This window comes from Gymnoscopelus braueri, assembly GCF_963280865.1.
Source record: "Gymnoscopelus braueri genome assembly, chromosome: 5".
Taxonomy (NCBI): domain Eukaryota; kingdom Metazoa; phylum Chordata; class Actinopteri; order Myctophiformes; family Myctophidae; genus Gymnoscopelus; species Gymnoscopelus braueri.
The window spans coordinates 9,479,036-9,498,158 of NC_137606.1; the positions used below are offsets into that span (position 1 = coordinate 9,479,036).

General features: G+C 38.5%; 2 protein-coding genes across 3 annotated transcripts in view; both read right to left on the minus strand.

Moving 5' to 3' along the window:
• The window catches only part of LOC308085076 (tsukushi-like), a 147,164-nt gene that overhangs the window by 49,366 nt on the left and 78,675 nt on the right, over window positions 1-19,123 (minus strand). The window lies entirely within an intron of this gene.
• On the minus strand, window positions 5,122-14,117 carry serpinh1b (serpin peptidase inhibitor, clade H (heat shock protein 47), member 1b). Of its 2 annotated transcripts, XM_080428874.1 has the most exons (8): window positions 13,990-14,093; window positions 12,432-12,469; window positions 11,209-11,358; window positions 10,255-10,447; window positions 9,340-9,610; window positions 8,428-8,526; window positions 7,144-7,376; window positions 5,122-6,587 (listed from the first exon to the last, which is right to left on the minus strand). In XM_080428874.1, exons 3-8 carry the CDS (start codon window positions 11,325-11,327, stop codon window positions 6,285-6,287), a joined length of 1,218 nt encoding a protein of 405 aa, XP_080285000.1. In that variant the 5' UTR covers window positions 11,328-11,358; window positions 12,432-12,469; window positions 13,990-14,093; the 3' UTR covers window positions 5,122-6,284. The 2 variants fall into 2 exon arrangements, with proteins under 2 accessions (XP_080285000.1, XP_080285001.1); XM_080428875.1 differs by lacking the exon at window positions 12,432-12,469 and having other exon boundaries at window positions 13,990-14,117.

Here is a 19,123-nt window from a genome sequence, read left to right on the forward strand (position 1 = left end):
AGAGGACACTCGAGAGGGAGATAAAAGACATTAAAAGCAAGAAAAAAGACACATTCGCACAACGAGAGAGGAGGGAGGGATGACTGGAAGGTGTGAGCATGCAGAGGACAGAGAGCAGAGCCCGTATATGCACGCTGGGCTTAGCACGGACTGGACTCCTATAATAGGATTGATCAGCGTCTGGCTAATCTGCTGCAAGCCAGCACAGCAGAACAAAAACATCACTAATGTGATGAGGGCTGAAGGCTTTACGCCCGCCCACACTGTACTGAAGCTACTGTACCAGTGTTGCCATAACCGCATTTGGAACCTCTCCCTCCGCTGTATAGCTCCGAAATGAGGTTCCACATTACTAGGTGCCTGTAGGGGGGAAGTGTGGTGAATATTTTCCACTATGCATGATTCTTACCCTTTTCCGCACATCGTATCCAAAAAGTAAAGGTCGACCCCCCTGCTCTCAGATGTTTTACATTTTAGCGCTCAAATAAATCTAACCGACGGGTTGAAACAAGCGTTTAAATTGCTTTTTTAGTCAGCCTGTGGCCATTCTTCCCAATGCAATCTTACGGGAGCAGTATTGCGCATGCGGACAGGAGTTGACTGGCCACAGGCTGACTTAATAAGCAATTTAAACTCTTGTTTCAACCCGTCGCTTAGATTTTCTTGAGCGCTAAAAGTTAAAACATCTGAGAGCAAGGGGGGTCGACCTTTACTTTTTGGATACGATGTGCGGAAAAGGGTAAGAATCATGCATAGTTGAAAATATTCGCCTCCCCTCCCCTACAGGCACCTAGCAATGTGGAACCTCATCTCGTAGCTATGCAGCGGAGGGAGAGGTTCCGATTGGAGCTAGTGTTGCCACAAGGAAAGTTGCACCGCCCCTCAAAGAAGAATGCACATCTTCGCTCCTCTCGGCACTAATTGGCCACTGAGTGGTCTCTTATGTCATATATAGCAACCAGAACGAACCCATTGCAAGATACACTCCACCTCTCGCCCATTTGAGTTAATAATGAGGGGGAAAAATGTATTGAGATACTATTTTCTTTACAAATGCATCGTTTCTTTGCTTTGCTACGGAAGCACAACTTAGAAATGTCTTTTAGTGTGTGGACGTATTGAGGGTTTCCCTTCAGAAAGGATAGAGTTGTAGGATTTTAAGACCAGACTGTTATTATGGCTGAATATTATGCTATATGGCCAAAGGCTTTGTGCAAAATTAGCCCTCTATGGTGAGAGGCAAAGGCTGCTATACTCTATATATATATTTATAGTGTCACTGAGCTACAGGACTCTATATTTCTATTGTATTTGTATCAATTGGCCAGGGGTGGAGTGTGACAGAACAATGAGGCAACACCTTTCAAAGCTACATTAACTGTGCAATGTTATTAGCCTCACGTGGCCAGACTATATCACTGCGCGGATATGAGTCTGGTGCTTCTTCTATGAGGACGTTTTTTTTCAAGGGGCGGGATCAAAAGAATGGCTCTGGACGCAATTGGTTGGACCTACAACCAACTACCAATTACAGTCTCCCATATTTGAATACTGGGCCCTGATTGGTCACCCCAGACTTCGGGAGCAGGAAATGGATTCACAATGGAGGGGGCCCATAGAGTTAAAAATGAGCGGGCCAGACCCAAATCGCCAAGGGCATTTTTGTTTTTTGCACTGGAAGATTTGTCTGGTCCCAGGCTACAATGTTATGACTTTATTTGAACAGTGAAGCAGTATGTTGTTGTTTTTTCCCAGCTGTTTTCACTCTTTAAAAGGAAAGGAGAGAATAACTAGTTTTGATGTTGAGCCAGAAAAACTAATGTTTGGAGTATATAGAAAGGGTTGACATACATTTGTCTCTTCATTTAGGATGTGCAGTATAGTGAAGTTGAAAGACTGGTTTGAAAGTAGTCTGCAATGGATTTGCTCCATCCATTACCACATATATGGCTGGAGATAAGATAAATTAACATGCACATGAAGTACCCATGAAACAACATGGGTGTTCATTCAGTGCCACATGACGTCTAAGACGTCATGGCCTGAAGCGCCCTGAGCGCCACATGACGTCTAAGACGTCATGATCTTTTTTTTTTTTTTTTTTAATTGTTCAGAACCCAAGATATGATGATTTGAAGATTTGCTGCTCCATTCACTTCTTGTTTAACTTCTTACTGAAAAAGGCTGTATCTCGGCTCCTGAGCACTTTTTTTTTACAATGAATTTTGGCTGTGGCAAGAATGGCACTGAAAGAGTAAACATCTATACACATAGACAAAATATATTACAAATATATACTTCTGTGTTATGTGGACATATAATTATATATTGACAAGATGTCAATAAGACAAAAAATGTAAACCCACAGTGTAATGACTGACCTACATTATGTTATGAGTGTTTAATTGTTACTCCACATGTAACACTCCTCAGAAACATGAGTCATCCTTAATTCTGCCTTTATTGAAGAGCGCCATCTGTTGGTCAGGTGATGTAACTTAAGAGCATACATAGTGAACTCAATTTACTTTCTGAAATAATTCCTTTAATGGTCAACTTACACAAGAGAAATAACAATAACTATAGTTGGCCACCGCGTCAATATCTTTAGCAATGAAGCATGCATGTGGATGTTGGAGGAAATAGCACATCATATGGCAATAAGAGCACATTATTAATGCTTCATGTATAGTTCATATGAGCAGGACCACCTGGAAAAGTGTACAATATGTATTTTATTTTCAAGATTAATTTCTTTCTCGTAATGTATATGTTTGTATATTTATTAATGAAGTTACATACACAATCACACGTATGTAAATATGGCATAATGAAGCAAATAAATCCTTCATTTGTAATGCCCTGTTTGATTTTACTCTATTGCACTATGTTTTTATGTGTTGATGACATTTTTAGTCTTAGTTTTAGTCATCATAGCTTAGTTTGTATTTAGTTTTTGTCAGTGAAAAAAGGAAGTCGATGAACATTTTTCGTCATAGTTTTAGTCGACGAAATCAACACTGATTTAACTGTTCTTTATTCACCCAAGCAGAGCTTGCATTTTTTCTGACTTGAGTCAGGGAAAGTGATACATTACATGTTTGCTATCTTATCTTACACCATCATTTGTAAATGAATACCATAAGATAGGATTTGGTATTTTCTCCTTGACAACGTCATTTGAATAAGAATACTAATTTGAACATGTATGTCTGCAAAAAATATATATTAGATGAAGAAGAAAAACTTGATGAGTTCCTTATGGATTTCCAAAGATTTCCAATTTCTGCTGGTCTACTATTAACACTATTATTATTTGATTATCTCAGTTGTGCTGGGCTGGAACATATTTAGGCTACTTCATACTCGCTCCATCATGAGACCCCTGCACTCCAGTTTCAACATTTCCAGTGGTGTAAAGTAAAAAAGTACATTTACGTAAGTACTGTACTTAAGTAAAATGTTGAGGTATTTTTACTTTACTGGAGTGTTTGCAGTTTTCAATACTTTTACTTCTACTCCACTACATCTCAAAGGCAAATATTGTACTTTTACTCCACCACAATTATTTGAAAACTTCAGTTACTTTGCAGATTTAGATTAACTAAACATACATTAACGACTAAGCTCTATATTCCGGCTATTTGAAAATAGCTGATCTACAAGCTCACAACGCGTCGCATAACGACACGAGCTTTGTAGATCTGCTATATTCAAAAGATTTTATACATTTTGAAAACTCGAAATGGGACATTCTGCATTATGAGTACGTTCTACTTTTGGTACTTTTAAGTACATTTTGATACCAATACTTTTGTACTTTTACTCAAGTAATTATTTTATTCCAGACTTCCAGGGGCGTGTCTGATAAAATAAATTTCAAATATCTAAATACTGAATCAAGCAACTTAAAAACTGTCCGGGGTGCTCCCAAAAGCCTGAGTAGACGATAAAATGACCCAACATTTTTTTTTAAGTGAAATATCCCTTTAAGTAAAAAATAATAATACTTTTTCCACCACTGAACATTTCAAGCTTTGCAAATTGATATAGCAAAAGTGGAATGTCTATCTCTGAATCAAAGCCCTGCTGACTGTCTCAACTCAAGAAATACCAATGGTTTGACGGTATACAAAAGCCTGCACAGACATTTCTGGAACTCTGCCTGTGGGCTGGTATGCCCTTTTCCCTAGCTAGGATCAGTGGTGGAAAAAGTACTCAAATGTTTTACTTAAGTAAAAGTATCAATACTGCTATGATGAAACACTCTGTTAGTAAAAGTCCGGAACAAAAAATGCACTTGAGTAAAAGTACAAAAGTATTGGTATCAGAATGTACTTAAAGTACCAAAAGTAGAAAGTGCTTGTTATGCAGAATTACACAAATTGTCAAACGTATAAAAATCATTTGAGAATAGCAGATCGGCTATTTTCAAATGGTCGAAATGTATATAGGGCTGAAGTGGGTAATGTATGTTTTGTAATAATAATCAAAATCTACAAAGTAACTAGTAGCTAAAGTTTTCAAATAATTGTGGTGGAGTAAAAGTACAATATTTTCCTCTAAGATGTAGTGGAGTAGAAGTAAAAGTACTGAAATTGGAAATACTCCAGTAAAGTAAAAAATACCCCAGTAAAGTAAAAATACCTCAAAATAATACTTACAGTAGCCTACTTGAGTAAATGTACTTAAGTACTTTACACCACTGGCTAGGAGTCAAGATTGTCTAATCCCCACATTCCAGACATGGGATGGAATGCTCACCCTCCAGCCAACTGCAACAATCTGTATAAACCTCACACATTCCACTGGTTAAATATTATAGCTAAATAATATTATTGTTTATTATTTATTATTTGAGTAGCATGTTGTTGCTGTTAGGCAGAAACCAGAAATCTCAATTTTTCAACGTTTATGTTTTGTTTTTAACTTCATCAGGAGTGTCGTACAAAAATAGCATATCTACAAGTTCACAATACATTGCAATGTTTACTCTTCTTTTTTGTTGGGGAAAAGGAACAGTTTTGGACATGGAAGCTTTCCACCCGACAGCAATGATTTATAGATACCCTGACATAAGTACACATCACTCACTTAATTGTTTATTTTTATTTTTTAAAAAAACATACAATTGAATCACATCGCACAACTGTTCTGTGGGATATACCTACAGCAATAAAACATGACAACAATATGTTGTGAAAGTGAGCCTATAATGTGAATTTTTCCACCTTTCCCATGTTGTTTTTTCTTAAAACATTACAGATAATGCATGAAAATGCTGATAGTTACAATAGCCAACATACTGTAGCCTAACCGTTACCACCAAAGACCAAGAAAACGACATTGAAATGTAGAGAGATAACACTTAATATAAGGATGCTGTCTGCAGTGTCAGCTGTTGATTTGCATGATTTGCATTATAGGCACATAATGGTGTTTTGCCTGTGTGCATTATTTGAACTAAAGGGGCGGAAGAAAAGAAAAACAGACCAAATACACACTTCTTCTTCCCAGTGCACATGCACGTACACAAATATTTTGTTCCTGCCATGATTTAACCCAAATATGGGTCGCGGACACATTTTTATGGGTCCATGAGCAAGTTAAAAAATCTATATAACATTTTCAGAAATTAAAAAGAAATGTAAGAGAATTTCATGAATAAAAAACAATAAGAAATTCCATTAAAAAATAATTACAAAAAACACTTTTAAGAAGTAGTGAAATTGTAGATCGGCTATTTTGACTAGTTTCCCAGGGAGACATCAAATGTCTCTTTTGAGTATCGAGCTATAAAAAGTTTAGGAACCTCTGATTGGTGGTAAAAGTACTCAATTGTACCAGTATACAAAATTTACTTGGGTAAAAGTACAAAAGTATTGGCATCAAAATATACTTAAGTGCTAAAAGTAAAAGTAGTCATTATGCACAATGTCCCATTTCACAAGATTCCAAATGTATAAAATCCTTTGAAAATAGCCAAAATATATATAGAGCTTAAGTGGTTAATGTATGTTTATTAATACAAATGTAAATCTATAACTATAACTAAAGTTTTCAAAATAAAGGTATAGTGGAGTAAAAGTACAATATTTTCCTCTGAGATGTAGTGGAGTAGAAGTAAAAGTACTGTAAATTGGAAATACTCCAGTAAAGTAAAAAATACCTCAAAAATGGACTTAAGTACAGTACTTGAGTAAATGTACTTAGTTACTTTACACCACAGTTAGTCACCGCAGTTAACAAAAGACGACATGATAAACCACATCAACATACACACATTATAACTCATCACGCATCTTGTCTCCCTTGGGGCGCAGCATTCTGCCGATGTAGAGGATGGAGCTGGTCTTGTTGTCCATCACCATGAAGATGAAGGGATGATCCACGTAAAACACCTTGGGATCGTTCAGCTTCCCCGAGCCGAAGATGCTCATGTCAAACGAGTTCCCCTCTGTGTCCAGCTCAAAGGCCGAGGCATGGAAGACGTTGGAGAGGTAGAGGTCCTTCTTGCCGGAGATGTTGGACAGGTCGGCCTTGGCCTTGTCCACAGCCTCTGTCAGACCAAGCTCACCCAGATGTTTCTGGAAAGAGGAGAGACATTATTAACGGATGGAAATATCTAAGTGAAAATGAAGTGAAACAAGCAAAAAATCTATTACAGCAATTCCTTTGGCAATATTATTAAATCAGTTTTAGCTTTTGATATAGAGATATACAGTGGTGTAAAGTAACTAAGCACATTTACTCTTACATTCACAATTAAGTACTGTACTTAAGTACAATTTTGAGGTTTTCTACATTACTGGAGTATTTCCAGTTTTCAGTACCTTTACCTCTACTCAACTACATCTCAGAGACAAATATTGTACTTTTACTCCACTACAATTATTTGAAAACTTTAGTTACTAGTTACTTAGATTTACACAAACCACTTTATACCTATAAACATTTTGTCCATTTGAAAATAGCCGATCTACAACAAGCTCACAATGCGTCGCGATGTGACTACATTGCAGTATTGATACTTTTACTTAAGTAAGAAATGTGAGTACTTTTTCCACCACTGGATATAGAGATATATGGACCTTTATGTCTTCCTTTATCTACCAAAAACACAACAACATTATCAGCGCTTACCTGCAGGTTGTGGCTGACCTCCATGCTGACCTTTGGGAGGGAGATGGCCACAGCCTTCTGCTCCATCTTGCTGAGCCAGGAGTCCACCTGCTTCCTGGTCAGGAGCTTCTCCAGACGGTCCAGGGGTTCCAGGTGAGCTGGCATGATCATGATCATGGAGGCCTGCTTCAGGCCCAGGGGCATGCTCAGCACGTTGATGCTGTTCTCTGTGTCCTCATGGAAGTCATAGAGACCTGTTTAAGAGCAGATAAAGGAGTATACAAATGTTTGTAAGTTGGGGCAGCAGTGGCTCAGGGGTAGAGTGGCCGGGTAGAGTGGACTGGAAACCGCAAGGTTCCCAGTTCGATCCCGGGTTCCCCCAGAGTTAGTGTCGAAGAGTCCTTGAGCAAGACATTGAACCCCTAATTGCTCCTGATGAGCAGGTTGGTGCCTTGCATGGTTTCCTCCTCCATCAATGTGTGGGTGAATGTAATGTACAATCTATGTAAAGGACTTTAGATAAAAGCACTATTTACCATTTGTAATAAAATGCAGTGGTGGAAGAAGTACTCAGATATTTTTACTTAAGTAAAAGTAGCGATACCACAATATAAGAATACTCTGTTACAAGTAAAAGGCCTGTGTGTCAAAACATTACTTGGGTAAAAGTATACAAGTATTGGCATCAAAATATACTTAAAGTACCAAAAGTAAAAGTAGTAAAATGTTTGAAAATAGACGATCTACAAGCTCACAACGCGTCACGATGCGACGCGTTGTGAGCTTGTAGATCGGCTATTTTCAAATAGCCTATGTATAAGATAGGGCTCAAGTGGTTAATGTATGTTTTATAATGTAATCATTTATATCTGCAAAGTAACTAGTAACTAAAGTTTTCAAATAATTGTAGTGGGGTAAAAGTACAATATTTGCCTCTGAGATGCAGTGGAGTAGAAGTAAAAGTATAGACAATTGAAAATACTCCAGTAAAGTAAAAGTACCTCAAATTTGTACTTAAGTACAGTACTTGAGTAAATGTACTTAGTTACTTTACACCACTGAAGAGGAGATAGGAGAATCAAAATGTGTGTAAATTGTAATGAAATTTAATAAAAAATGAGCTGCTCAGCCTTTTATGTGTTTAAACATTGTATTGTCGTGCATTTCTCTTAATTTTGCCTTGTATTATTCAAGAATAAAACGAAATAAATTGAAATACAATCAAATTGAATAATACTATTTTGACTGATTGGGTGATAATTGAAATGGTATCTAAATAAAAGTAAAGATTGTATAATAACCCACCTGTGCGATGCATCATGGGCATAGCAACAGTCAATGAGCGGGAAACCATGAAACCGCGGTTGTCCACCAGCTTCGCAGGAAACTCCTCGTCCCAGTGAGCTGTGGGCAAACAGGAAGAGGTTCAGTTCTCTTTTACCGTTGCGAATTTAACCACTTATTACCCCTTACATTATTAACCACCTTATGTACTTCAATGACTGGGGTCCCCCGGGGGTCTATATAGGCCTCCTACGTTTTCCCTCTGCACCAGTGGTTTTCAACCCTTTTCATATCAAGATCCATTTTTTATTCGGCATTTGAGCCACGGAACCACCGTTTGATGAGATTTAGCCTCTCAGACCCAAAACCTAGAATATTTTGTTATTGTTGGATACGATTTTGTCCACAATTCCATGCCTGATGTTGGTACCAATAGGAGAGATAACAGGCAAACGTTGATAAAAATAACAATTCTTGAGAGCGTAAAATGAAACCAAATGGACCCGTAAGGGTCCATTTGGTTTCATTTTACACTCTCAATAGTTAAAGCTCTATAAGGGTCCATTTGGTTACCAACTCTCCATCATTTAGCTGGGGACCACCTGGAACCCCCTCAGGGACCACTGGTAGTCCCCGGACCACTGGTTGAGAACCACTGCTCTACACCAAATCACTTTGTCAAAAATAGTCAATCTACAAGCTCACAACATGTCTTGATGCTTACAGATCTGGTATTTTTGCAGAATGTTTTCCTATTTAAAATGCCCAGAATAGGGACGCGATAGGGTTCATGTGCGTATTGGCAACAGCAAGAGACGCAATCTTACTTTAACTGGTTTAGAATTTTAATATGAGATGGATGAAGATCATACATGTATCTAGGACAAAAAAGTGAAAAGTTCTCATTCATCTATACATTAATTCTCTACTTACGCTTAAAGAACATGGCGTTGACGATCATGGCTCCATCTGCATTCTGCACATCCTTGGTGACCTCAGGCAGTTTGCCATCTGTTGACTTGGCCGCCCACTCGTTGATGGAGTTGACGGCAGTCTTCTTGTCCTTGAGGTTGATCTTTGAATGGTCATAGTTGTAATGCTTCTTGCTGCTCTTCACAAAGTCGTCGACAAAGGACACAGAACTGGGCCCATAGAGGCGGTTGCTGATCTTCCAGGTACTGTTTCTTATCTTGGTATCACTCAGCTGAAATATGTCATATTAATATAAAAGATGAGAGGAGTTGAAATAATATATGGAAAAACATAAAAACTATTGATCCTTAAAGGTAGGGTAAGTGATATTGTTTTGTTACAAAAGGTTTAAGCTATATTCTGATAGTAATCATTGCTTCAGAGTGTTTGTTCGGTCACAGGAGTCTCTCCAGCTCTTTAGTAAACAGAATATAATACATTTTCAGGTTGGTGATGAAATTTAAGCCAGGAGAGAGCACTGAAAATGCCTTTTCTGTTTAATAAAGAACTGGAGAGACATGGGAGACTCCTTTTACTGAACAAACACTCTATAGCAATGAGTACTATCAGAATATAGAGCTATTTAACACTTATTTTAACCAAAGTAAATCACTTATCCTACCTTTAAAGGGAAATTGCTGAAGTCAGAAACATAATGAGATGATGTGCAATATTTGCAGTGTAATATTAGTGTTGTTTTGAGACCAATAGCTATTAAAGTGCAATAGCTAATTATAAGTCTGTCATTATCCAGGTTATAACAGTTTTATAGCTAGGATCCCATATGTTTTAGAGAAATTAATAATTGTGTTTTTTGGGGGAATTCAGAAACAATATAAACATAATTATGTACTGTGTATTCCATTGAGCCTGTACCTCTGCCAGCAGCTCGGACAGGCCTGTGTGAAGATGCTCGTCTTTCAGCTTGTCAGCGCTGAGGACAGTCTTCACCTGGGAAGCTGTGGAGGCCTTTCCACCGAGAGCCACCATACCCAGGGAAGAGGCCACCACTACAGGGGAGATGAGGATGTTCTCTGTGTCTTTCTCCTTCGCCATGTTGTGGTACAGGCTAAACCAGAATCACAGTTTCATTATGAAGTACCAACATTCTAAGATGAAGGAAGAATGTCACCTGATAATACAAAAGAGTAATAATAGACGGTGTGAAGTGAACTGGATGTCAGCTATGTAGACTGGCAGGAGCTGTACAATTTATTTAGATTATACAGTAAATATATAATGGAAATATCATCAATGTTAATCATGAGTAAATTGTCATTGTTGTTGCCACAAGACCTATGTTGGTGGAAATTGCTTCCAGCACATCATGACGTCACCTTGCTAAACTAATGGCCTAAGTCATTTTTTGAGGAAAATTTTATTTTTGCCTAAGTCAGCTCCTCATGACACTGGTCACCTCTGGTAAAATCGCCTATCTCCTAATTAAAAGGATCATGCTTTTCCCTCCCCTTTTAGTATAATGGCCTAACTCCCTAGTGTGACTTAGGCCAAAATAGGATTTTTTTTTTTTCTAAATCAGTAAATCATTTGACCTAAGTCAGATTTAATCCTATTTAAATCTCTTATGTTACATAACTGACAGACAGTGTTATTTAAATTTAATGTTATTTTAATAGTCATAATTCGTTATAAACGTTTTGGGTGAAATGATTAAGAAATATCATAGTTTTGTTTTGGATCAGTTTTTTTTCTTTCTGAAAAACTTAAAAAAATTACTTAGGCCATTAGTTTAGCAAGGTGACGATGAGAAGAATGTATAGGTTTTACAAAAAAGTGGACACTTTTAGTTAACAATCCAGGAAATCACACCTCAAAGCCAGGTTGAAGCTGTTGCCAGCCAGTGTGGTGGCATGGCTGCTCAGCTTCTTGTCCTCTGCAGAGGTCATCAGGGCCATAAGGCACAGCGCTACAACGTTGGTCATCCACATCCTGTTTGCCCCGTCAAGCAACGATCACAGCCTGTGGGGAAGACAACAGTAGCTAAGTTAATCATGACCCAGAGTTGAAAAACAAAATCAGCGATGGCCGTGTTGCTACGTAGAGCAGCACATCGAAGATACTGCAAGTGTGAAGCCAAATTCGTTAATCATTATCACAACAGTGACGCCCTCCGAAAATAACTGATTTTCAACAGAAAAGGGCATAACGTTTTTCAATTGAAAATCTATTATTTTGGGGGCGAATGACACAGCTGTAAGATGAAGTCAAGAAGTTAAGGCTTGAGGTTGTGGAATGGGATATTATAAGAGATTTATTCCAGTGCTCCATATTTAGCTGAAAGTTCTGTGGGAAAGGTCACAGCACAGATTGTAATCACATGGCGAGAACCCAGAGGGAAAAAGGGGGCAGGGTTGGTTGAGCAGCACACCGACTGAAGCTGTGGAAAGTCAGTCCCCCTCCACCGCCCCTATAAGCCATGTTTCCTGTCCCGTCAGCAGAAGCCCCCTGAAGCCCAGATTTTCTACTACTTAACCAGAGTGAGCTCTGTGTGCTGACACTATTGTTCCTTCGCCTGAGGGAGGCCAAATGGTTTGGTCCAATCGTTGTTCTTGTACTCTGATGTCCTGAGTCTCCTGACACTCTTTGCAAGTAAATCATTGCCAGAGCAAAGCTGCAAGACTTTCTTTTAAAACTGTTATTTCTTTACTTTGTCCAGCACCAACGACTTACCTGAATGTGGACAACATTCGCCTTTGAACTATATTCCTCTCAAGCTTATAGTTAATATGTATTCAGTATACTACAAACATATTATTAATGTGAGAACCTATAGAGGTCCGACATAATTTTGCTTTCAGCATGAAATATGATCACTATGCAAATCCTTGCTTCCAGGTCCAGGATATTCTGTTTCTCACATGATTTCCAAGATCAGGGCATGTGCCAGCAAGTCTAATCTACCCAGAGCACCCTTTTGTAGGTCAATAGCCTGGCATTTATCTGATGAAGACTCCATGTTGGCTCCTTTGCTCCTGTTATCCCAGTCTGAATGATAAATGTTACATGCATTGCATTTGCTTTGTTTTGGATACCTTGAATAGTTTTCATACTGATGTCTGCCATTTTCACTCTGAAAGACAGACAAGAGGTGCATTTGGTAATCTCCATAGAGCAGACAGAAAAAAAGACGTTAATCTCCCAGATAGAAGAGTGTAGTCAGAGACAGGAAACCAAGGGCAGAGAGAGGAGAGACATGCGACACAAGACGGAGTCGGATTCAAACTCGAGCCCTTTGCGATTCACAAGGAATACATAGTCTGTGCACTAAATGGCATCCAGGCAGAAATACATTATTTAAGCTCTGGTGGAGAAATATTCTTTGTTTAGTATGTTCTAATCTACAGCATTCTTCCTTCATCTCTGCTGTTTTTTTCTTTTTAACCTTCGTGAGCTACACATTTATGAATGTATAGCTAATGTTCTTGTTACCATCATGCAGACACAATCATCATTCGTTGATATGTGATCCACACAAAGACAACACTTTCATCCAATCCACAGTACCACAGTAGAGAAGGATTCTAGAGGATAGATTTCATTAGGACCTCCGACCACTCTCAAAGGAATGAACACAGAGCCATTCAATAAGGCTTACAGTATGTGTATGCAGTGGTGGAAAAAGTACTCAAGTGTTATACTTAAGTAAAAGTATCAATACTGCAATGTAGAAGTACTCTGTTACAAGTAAAAGGCATATGTTCAAAATGTTACTTGAGTAAAAGTACAAAAGTATCTGCAAATATACTTAAAGTACCAAAGTAAAAGTACTAAAATGTTTGATCTACAAGTTCACAACGCGTCGCATCGGCTATTTGTAAATAGCTTAAGTATACAATAGGGCTAAAGTCACTTTAGCCCTATTGTACTGTATTGCCCTGTAGTAACTAGTAACCGATTGATTGATTGATTGATTGATTGATTGATTGATTGATTGATTGATTGATTGATTGATTGATTACTTTATTTAGAAGTTTGCAGAGAAAAAAGCACATGGAAGTACAGTTCAAAATACAAGGTCAACTAAATAGGATTGAAAAGCCCAGAAAAGCCTAACGGCTTGTTTCACTAAAGTTTTCAAATAATTGTAGTGAAGTAAAAGTACAATATTTGCCTCTGAGATGTAGTGGAGTAGAAGTAAAAGTATAGACAATTGGAAATACTCCAGTAAAGTAAAAGTACCTAACAATTGTACAGTACTTGAGTAAATGTACTTAGTTACTTTACACCACTGTGTGTATGCATCGATTATTACATTGAATTTAGTCATGCGAATCGATATCCAACAATATGCATGCAACAGACACACATCTTTAACATTAGTCAAGTTGCATGAAAATATTCTCTAAATTCTGCATAGAACTTGTATACTCTTTTATCCTCTTTTCAGTGAAATCCAACAACAAAGAAGGTAAGAAGAAAAGGGGGATGCAGGGAGTACTTTACAGTGTCCAAAACAACCTATAAAAGCTCAAATGTAAAAAGTGCAGCACAGTTACTTAGTTTAAAGCATTGTAGACGAAGCTCTCCTTTCAGCGTCTGCCTTTAAAGAAAACAAAACCTTATCAGCAGTGATCATCATCCAGTCCTTACCTGGTACAGAACTGCTGGCTTTTCTCCTCCTCGTGTGTTTCTCGTATAGAGTGTGTAGCTTTGAATGCCAGCAGGGTCAAACTCCTCTATATATGCTTTCAGAGAAACTTCTGGAAATATGGGTATGGGATATTCAAATGAGTTGGTCTGTCTCTCCTCAGGAAACATGTAGCTGGGACGTCCCACTTTATCCACAGGCTGCAGTGAGGAGGGGACTAACAGTAAAACATGAACCCCATAAGCGCTGATCTGATCTCAGTTTTGTGTTGTGTATAGCTAAAACCAAGGGAGTTGGGGGATCTGATCCCAGGTCAGAACCTAGACATTCTCAGCTCCCATATTTGTAAGTTCCTACATACTGTATAGGGTTGTTAGCTGACTCAATCACCCCCACTAGTTTCATCATATCAAACTGAGATGAAACGTATAATAACACAAATGTTATGTATTGATTTTAATCCATAAAAGCACATGTAAGCAGTGGTGTAAAGTAACTAAGTACATTTACTCAAGTACTGTACTTAAAGTACAATTTTGAGGTACTTTTACTTTAATGGAGTATTTCCAATGTTCAATACTTTTACTTCTATACCCAATTACATCTCAGAGGCAAATGTTGTAATTTTACTCCACTACAATCATTTGAAAACTTTAGTTACTAGTAGATTAGTTAGATTTAGATTTGTATCACTAAACATATATTAACCACTTAAGCTCTATATATATTTTGGCTATTTGAAAATAGCCGATCTACAAGCTCACAATGCTGAATGCTCACAATTGAAATTCTGCATTAGTACTTTCTACTTTTGGTACTTTAAGTACATTTTGATGCCAATACTTTTGTACTTTTACTCAAAGTAAAATTATAATTCCGGACTTTTACTTGTAATAGAGTATTTTTATATTGCGGTATTGATACTTTTACTTAAGTAAAAAATGGGAGTACTTTTTCCACCACTGCATGTAAGGTCAATGTTCCTCCCTGGAGAGATGTATGCACTAAATCAGTGAATGGGCACATTGTGTGCATATAGTACTGCATACTAAATCCACTCTCTCAGGACAAACAAAGGCTCATCCTGATTAACCTGCAAACACACATTTATTCCATTCAGGTTTTTGTTGGACTTTTTCATGCAAAAGTGCACAAGTTAAAGGACTGCACAAGTTAAAGGACTTCAGAGAGAAGTTGCAGGCTTTCAGCTCCACCATCCCCCACACTGCCACGTCTACACACTGTGGGCTGGGTCAGGGATGTGGGATGAGGGAGGAGAGGGGAGGGGAGGGGAAGGGAGGGGAGGGGAGGGGAGGGGAGGGGAGGGGAGGGGAGGGGGGTGGACGGGACGATAGGATAGGATAGGATCAGTGCCGTAAAGAACAGTTGTCGTGAATTAAAGGCCTGAACAGCACCGCTCTCCTCTGGGAGAGACGTTACAAAAACAGATGAAAGTATGTACATATAGCTGTAAGCTATATGTACATACACAGGGCAGTTCTAAATGTCCCATAGAAAATGCAGAGGGTGTAAAGTAACTAAGTACATGTACATAAGTAAAAAAAAAAAATTGAGGTACTTTTACTTTACTGGAGTATTTCCAATTGTCTATACTGTTACTTCTTCTCCACTACATCACAGAGGAAAATATTGTACTTTTACTCCACTACCATCATTTGAAAACTTCAGTTACTTTGCAGATATAAATTATCATATAATAAAATGTACATTAACCACTTTAGCCCTATATTTTATACCTAGGCTATTTGAAAAAAAGCCGATCTACAAGCTCACAACACGTCACATCGCGACGCGTTGTGAGCTTGTAGATCTGCTATTTTCAAACATTTTAGTACTTTTACTTTAGGTACATTTTGATACCAATACTTTTGTACTTTTACAAAAAACAATATTCCGGACTTTTACTTGTAACAGAGTACTTCTACATTGCAGTATTGATACTTGTACTTAAGTAAAACATTTGAGTACTTTTTCCACCACTGAGAAAATGTCTGAGTGCTGCTTTCTTTGCCGATCCTGCTGGAAGAACCAGCTACAAGCTGCCGAAGCTGGTCAAGCTGGTGACCAGCTTGATCAGCTTGATGTTATATGAGGCCTGGTCAAGCTGTTAGCTGGTTGACCATCTGAAAACCATCTTGCCTTTCTCTGATGCAATGCATAATGCTGGACAAAAACTCATTAACACAAATCAGTATCTGTCCTCTAAAGTGTTTAGTTTAGTTCAGTTTTCTGTGATTATGTTCAATAAATGCACGTGTTAAAAACTTGAGTGTTAATTTAACTTTTAGGTTTACAGCTCTAAACTCTCAAGGTCCTTACACACCGGGGCGAATTCTTCATGCGAATAAATAAGTTTTTTTTTAAAACCTTATAAAGTCAATGCAAGCGTCCACATCAGTTTCGCGAAGCGAAAAAGCGTCTTTTAATTATTCGGAACGAGTCAGAATTTTGCGTATATTCGCATATTCGCCGGTGTGTAAGGACCTTTAGAGTTAAGTTAACACTGTCTATACCAATGGTTTTCAACCCTTTTCATATCAAGGTCCATTATTTATTCCGCATTTGATCCACGGACCACCGTTTGATGAGATTTAGACTCTCAGACTCAAGATATTTTGTTATCGTTGGATAAGAGTTGGTCCACAATTCCATGCTGTATTAATGTTGGTACCATTAGGAGAAACAAGGCAAAGGTTGATCAAAATAACAATTCTTTAATTAAGTAATGTTTAACAATAATTTAACTCTTGAAAGTGTAAAATGAATTTTCGCTCTCAAGAGTTAAATATCTATAAGGGTTCATTTGGTTACCAACTCTCCATCATTTAGCTGAGGACCACCTGGAACCACCTCAAGGATCACTGGTGGTCCCCAGACCACTGGTTGAGAACCACTTGTCTATACTGATGTCTAACACAAACGTTTTCCTACCATGAGACATTCCTTCCATTTGCAGCTCTACCGTAAGTTGCCCTGACTTGCCTTCCATTGTTGTGCAAGGGAAAGCACCCAGAAGCTTCTAGAACATTGTTCGTATCGTGCTCTCACACACACACACACACACACACACACACACACACACACACACACACACACACACACACACACACACACACACACACACACACACACACACACACCCACACACACACACACACACACACACACACACACACACACACACACACACACACACACACACACACACACACACACACACACACACACACACACACACACACACACACACACAGACACACAACTTTAGATGTCAATCTTACCCAATCAGTATGGAATATGAAAAATCAAACACGTCCGTCGTGATCACATGACTATAGAGATCATGTGTACCGATTTGCATGAAATTTGGATAAAATTGGAAGGAGTAGTATAAAATAATGTGTTTTACTTAAGTCGGCCTCCTGGTGGCGCTATAAAAGGCAGATGTGAGAAATGCAGGGCAAAGGTTTTTCCTTGACCTCTAGGGAGTGTGCATACAAAGTTGTACACAGATCGGTGCAGTTATAGGTAAAAACACGAATCGGCCTGTTATAGCACCACCATGAGGCTGATTTGAAAATTTAAATTTCAAAATTTAAATTTCAAATGGTAGTTCTTCCTCGGCCTAATGGGAATGTGCGTGCAAAATTTCACGGAAATTGCATGCTGTGTTTATGATTTGAGGCATTTTGTTCAAAACGGAGACTCCTGCAAACTTTGGAAGACATTTTTAGCCAATCAGGATGGAATATGAGAAATCTGAAAGACCAATTTCGTTTAATGACTATAGAGATACTGTGTACCGATTTGTGTGATTTTTGGCCAAAATCTGTAGGAGTACTGTAAAAAAATATGTTTTGCACAAATCGGCCTCCTGGTGGCGCTATAAAAGGCCCATGAGAAAAATTTGGGGCAGAGGTTCTGAATTGGCATCCAGGGAGTGTGTGTGCACAGTTTCGCTACGATCAAGACAACAGTGCCGGAGATTAGCTGGTCACAGACGGACGGACACACGGACACACGGACGGACAGGGGGAAAAACATACTCTCTCGTCATGCCTTTCGGCCTGGCGGAGACACAAATATGGTCTAGCTGCAGACTGTATAATATCCCACCCCAACTAGGGTCAGTTTAGTTCATCTGAAAAAGGCTGGATAAAATCTGGTTTCATGTTGTTTCTCCCTCAAAGGGTTTGATTTTTTTGCTAAAATAATACAAAACGGGATGACTTATGTTATCATTTACTCTATCTATGGACATATTTGTTAGGTTAAATGTATGTATTACCACATACGTACATTTACATATAGAATTTGACCTCTACATTTATCCCATTAGGAGCAGATGCAGCTATTGTGAGGATGCTGAGCCTCTGACCCTTCCACTCCTTCCTCTTATAACGTTGGTGATCTATTCTGTTTGAGTCACTGTAAGCCAATCACTCTATAATAATAATCAGAAGTAAAAGCTAAAATGATATGCACCTAGCCCTTTACCTCCATAGTTGTAGATGCAACAGTAACACCTGCAGACTGGGTTATTGCCTGTTCAGATCCACACCAATGATAACAGATCTACAGTACATGTACTTGTTATTGTCTTAGAATGGTGTGTGAGGCCTAATACTGTAATGACTGATGGGTCAGGAAGTTACCTGACAGCTACTTGATGCAGGAAACAGGTTTATTAAAGTGTTGAACAGATAACAAAACTCAGCTCTTGAGACACAGAACTAACTGAGGGAGTGCTTATGGCAACTGTCCATGGATTCATCATTCATCACAATTTTACCATTATGCAGAATTCAAGAATAGGACATATGACAACAGCACATTCATTCCCACAACGTATTCCCCTCCTGTAGTTGCTCTCCTGTCCCTCTCTACCATCTGTGTTTGTTCTCTATTAACAAGAAGCCAATCAGGTCATTTGGTATAGTAGGCTATGTTGCAAGTGTATAGCACTTTCTCAAACAATTGACTTCCTGTTTGTTCGTCCGGTCTGCTCATGTTAGGTTTCCTCACTGATCTATGTTCTAGACAAGCTGTATAGGGCCTGTCCCATTACACCATCCAACACTTTATGTATTGATCTAGGAGGGAATATTACTTTAC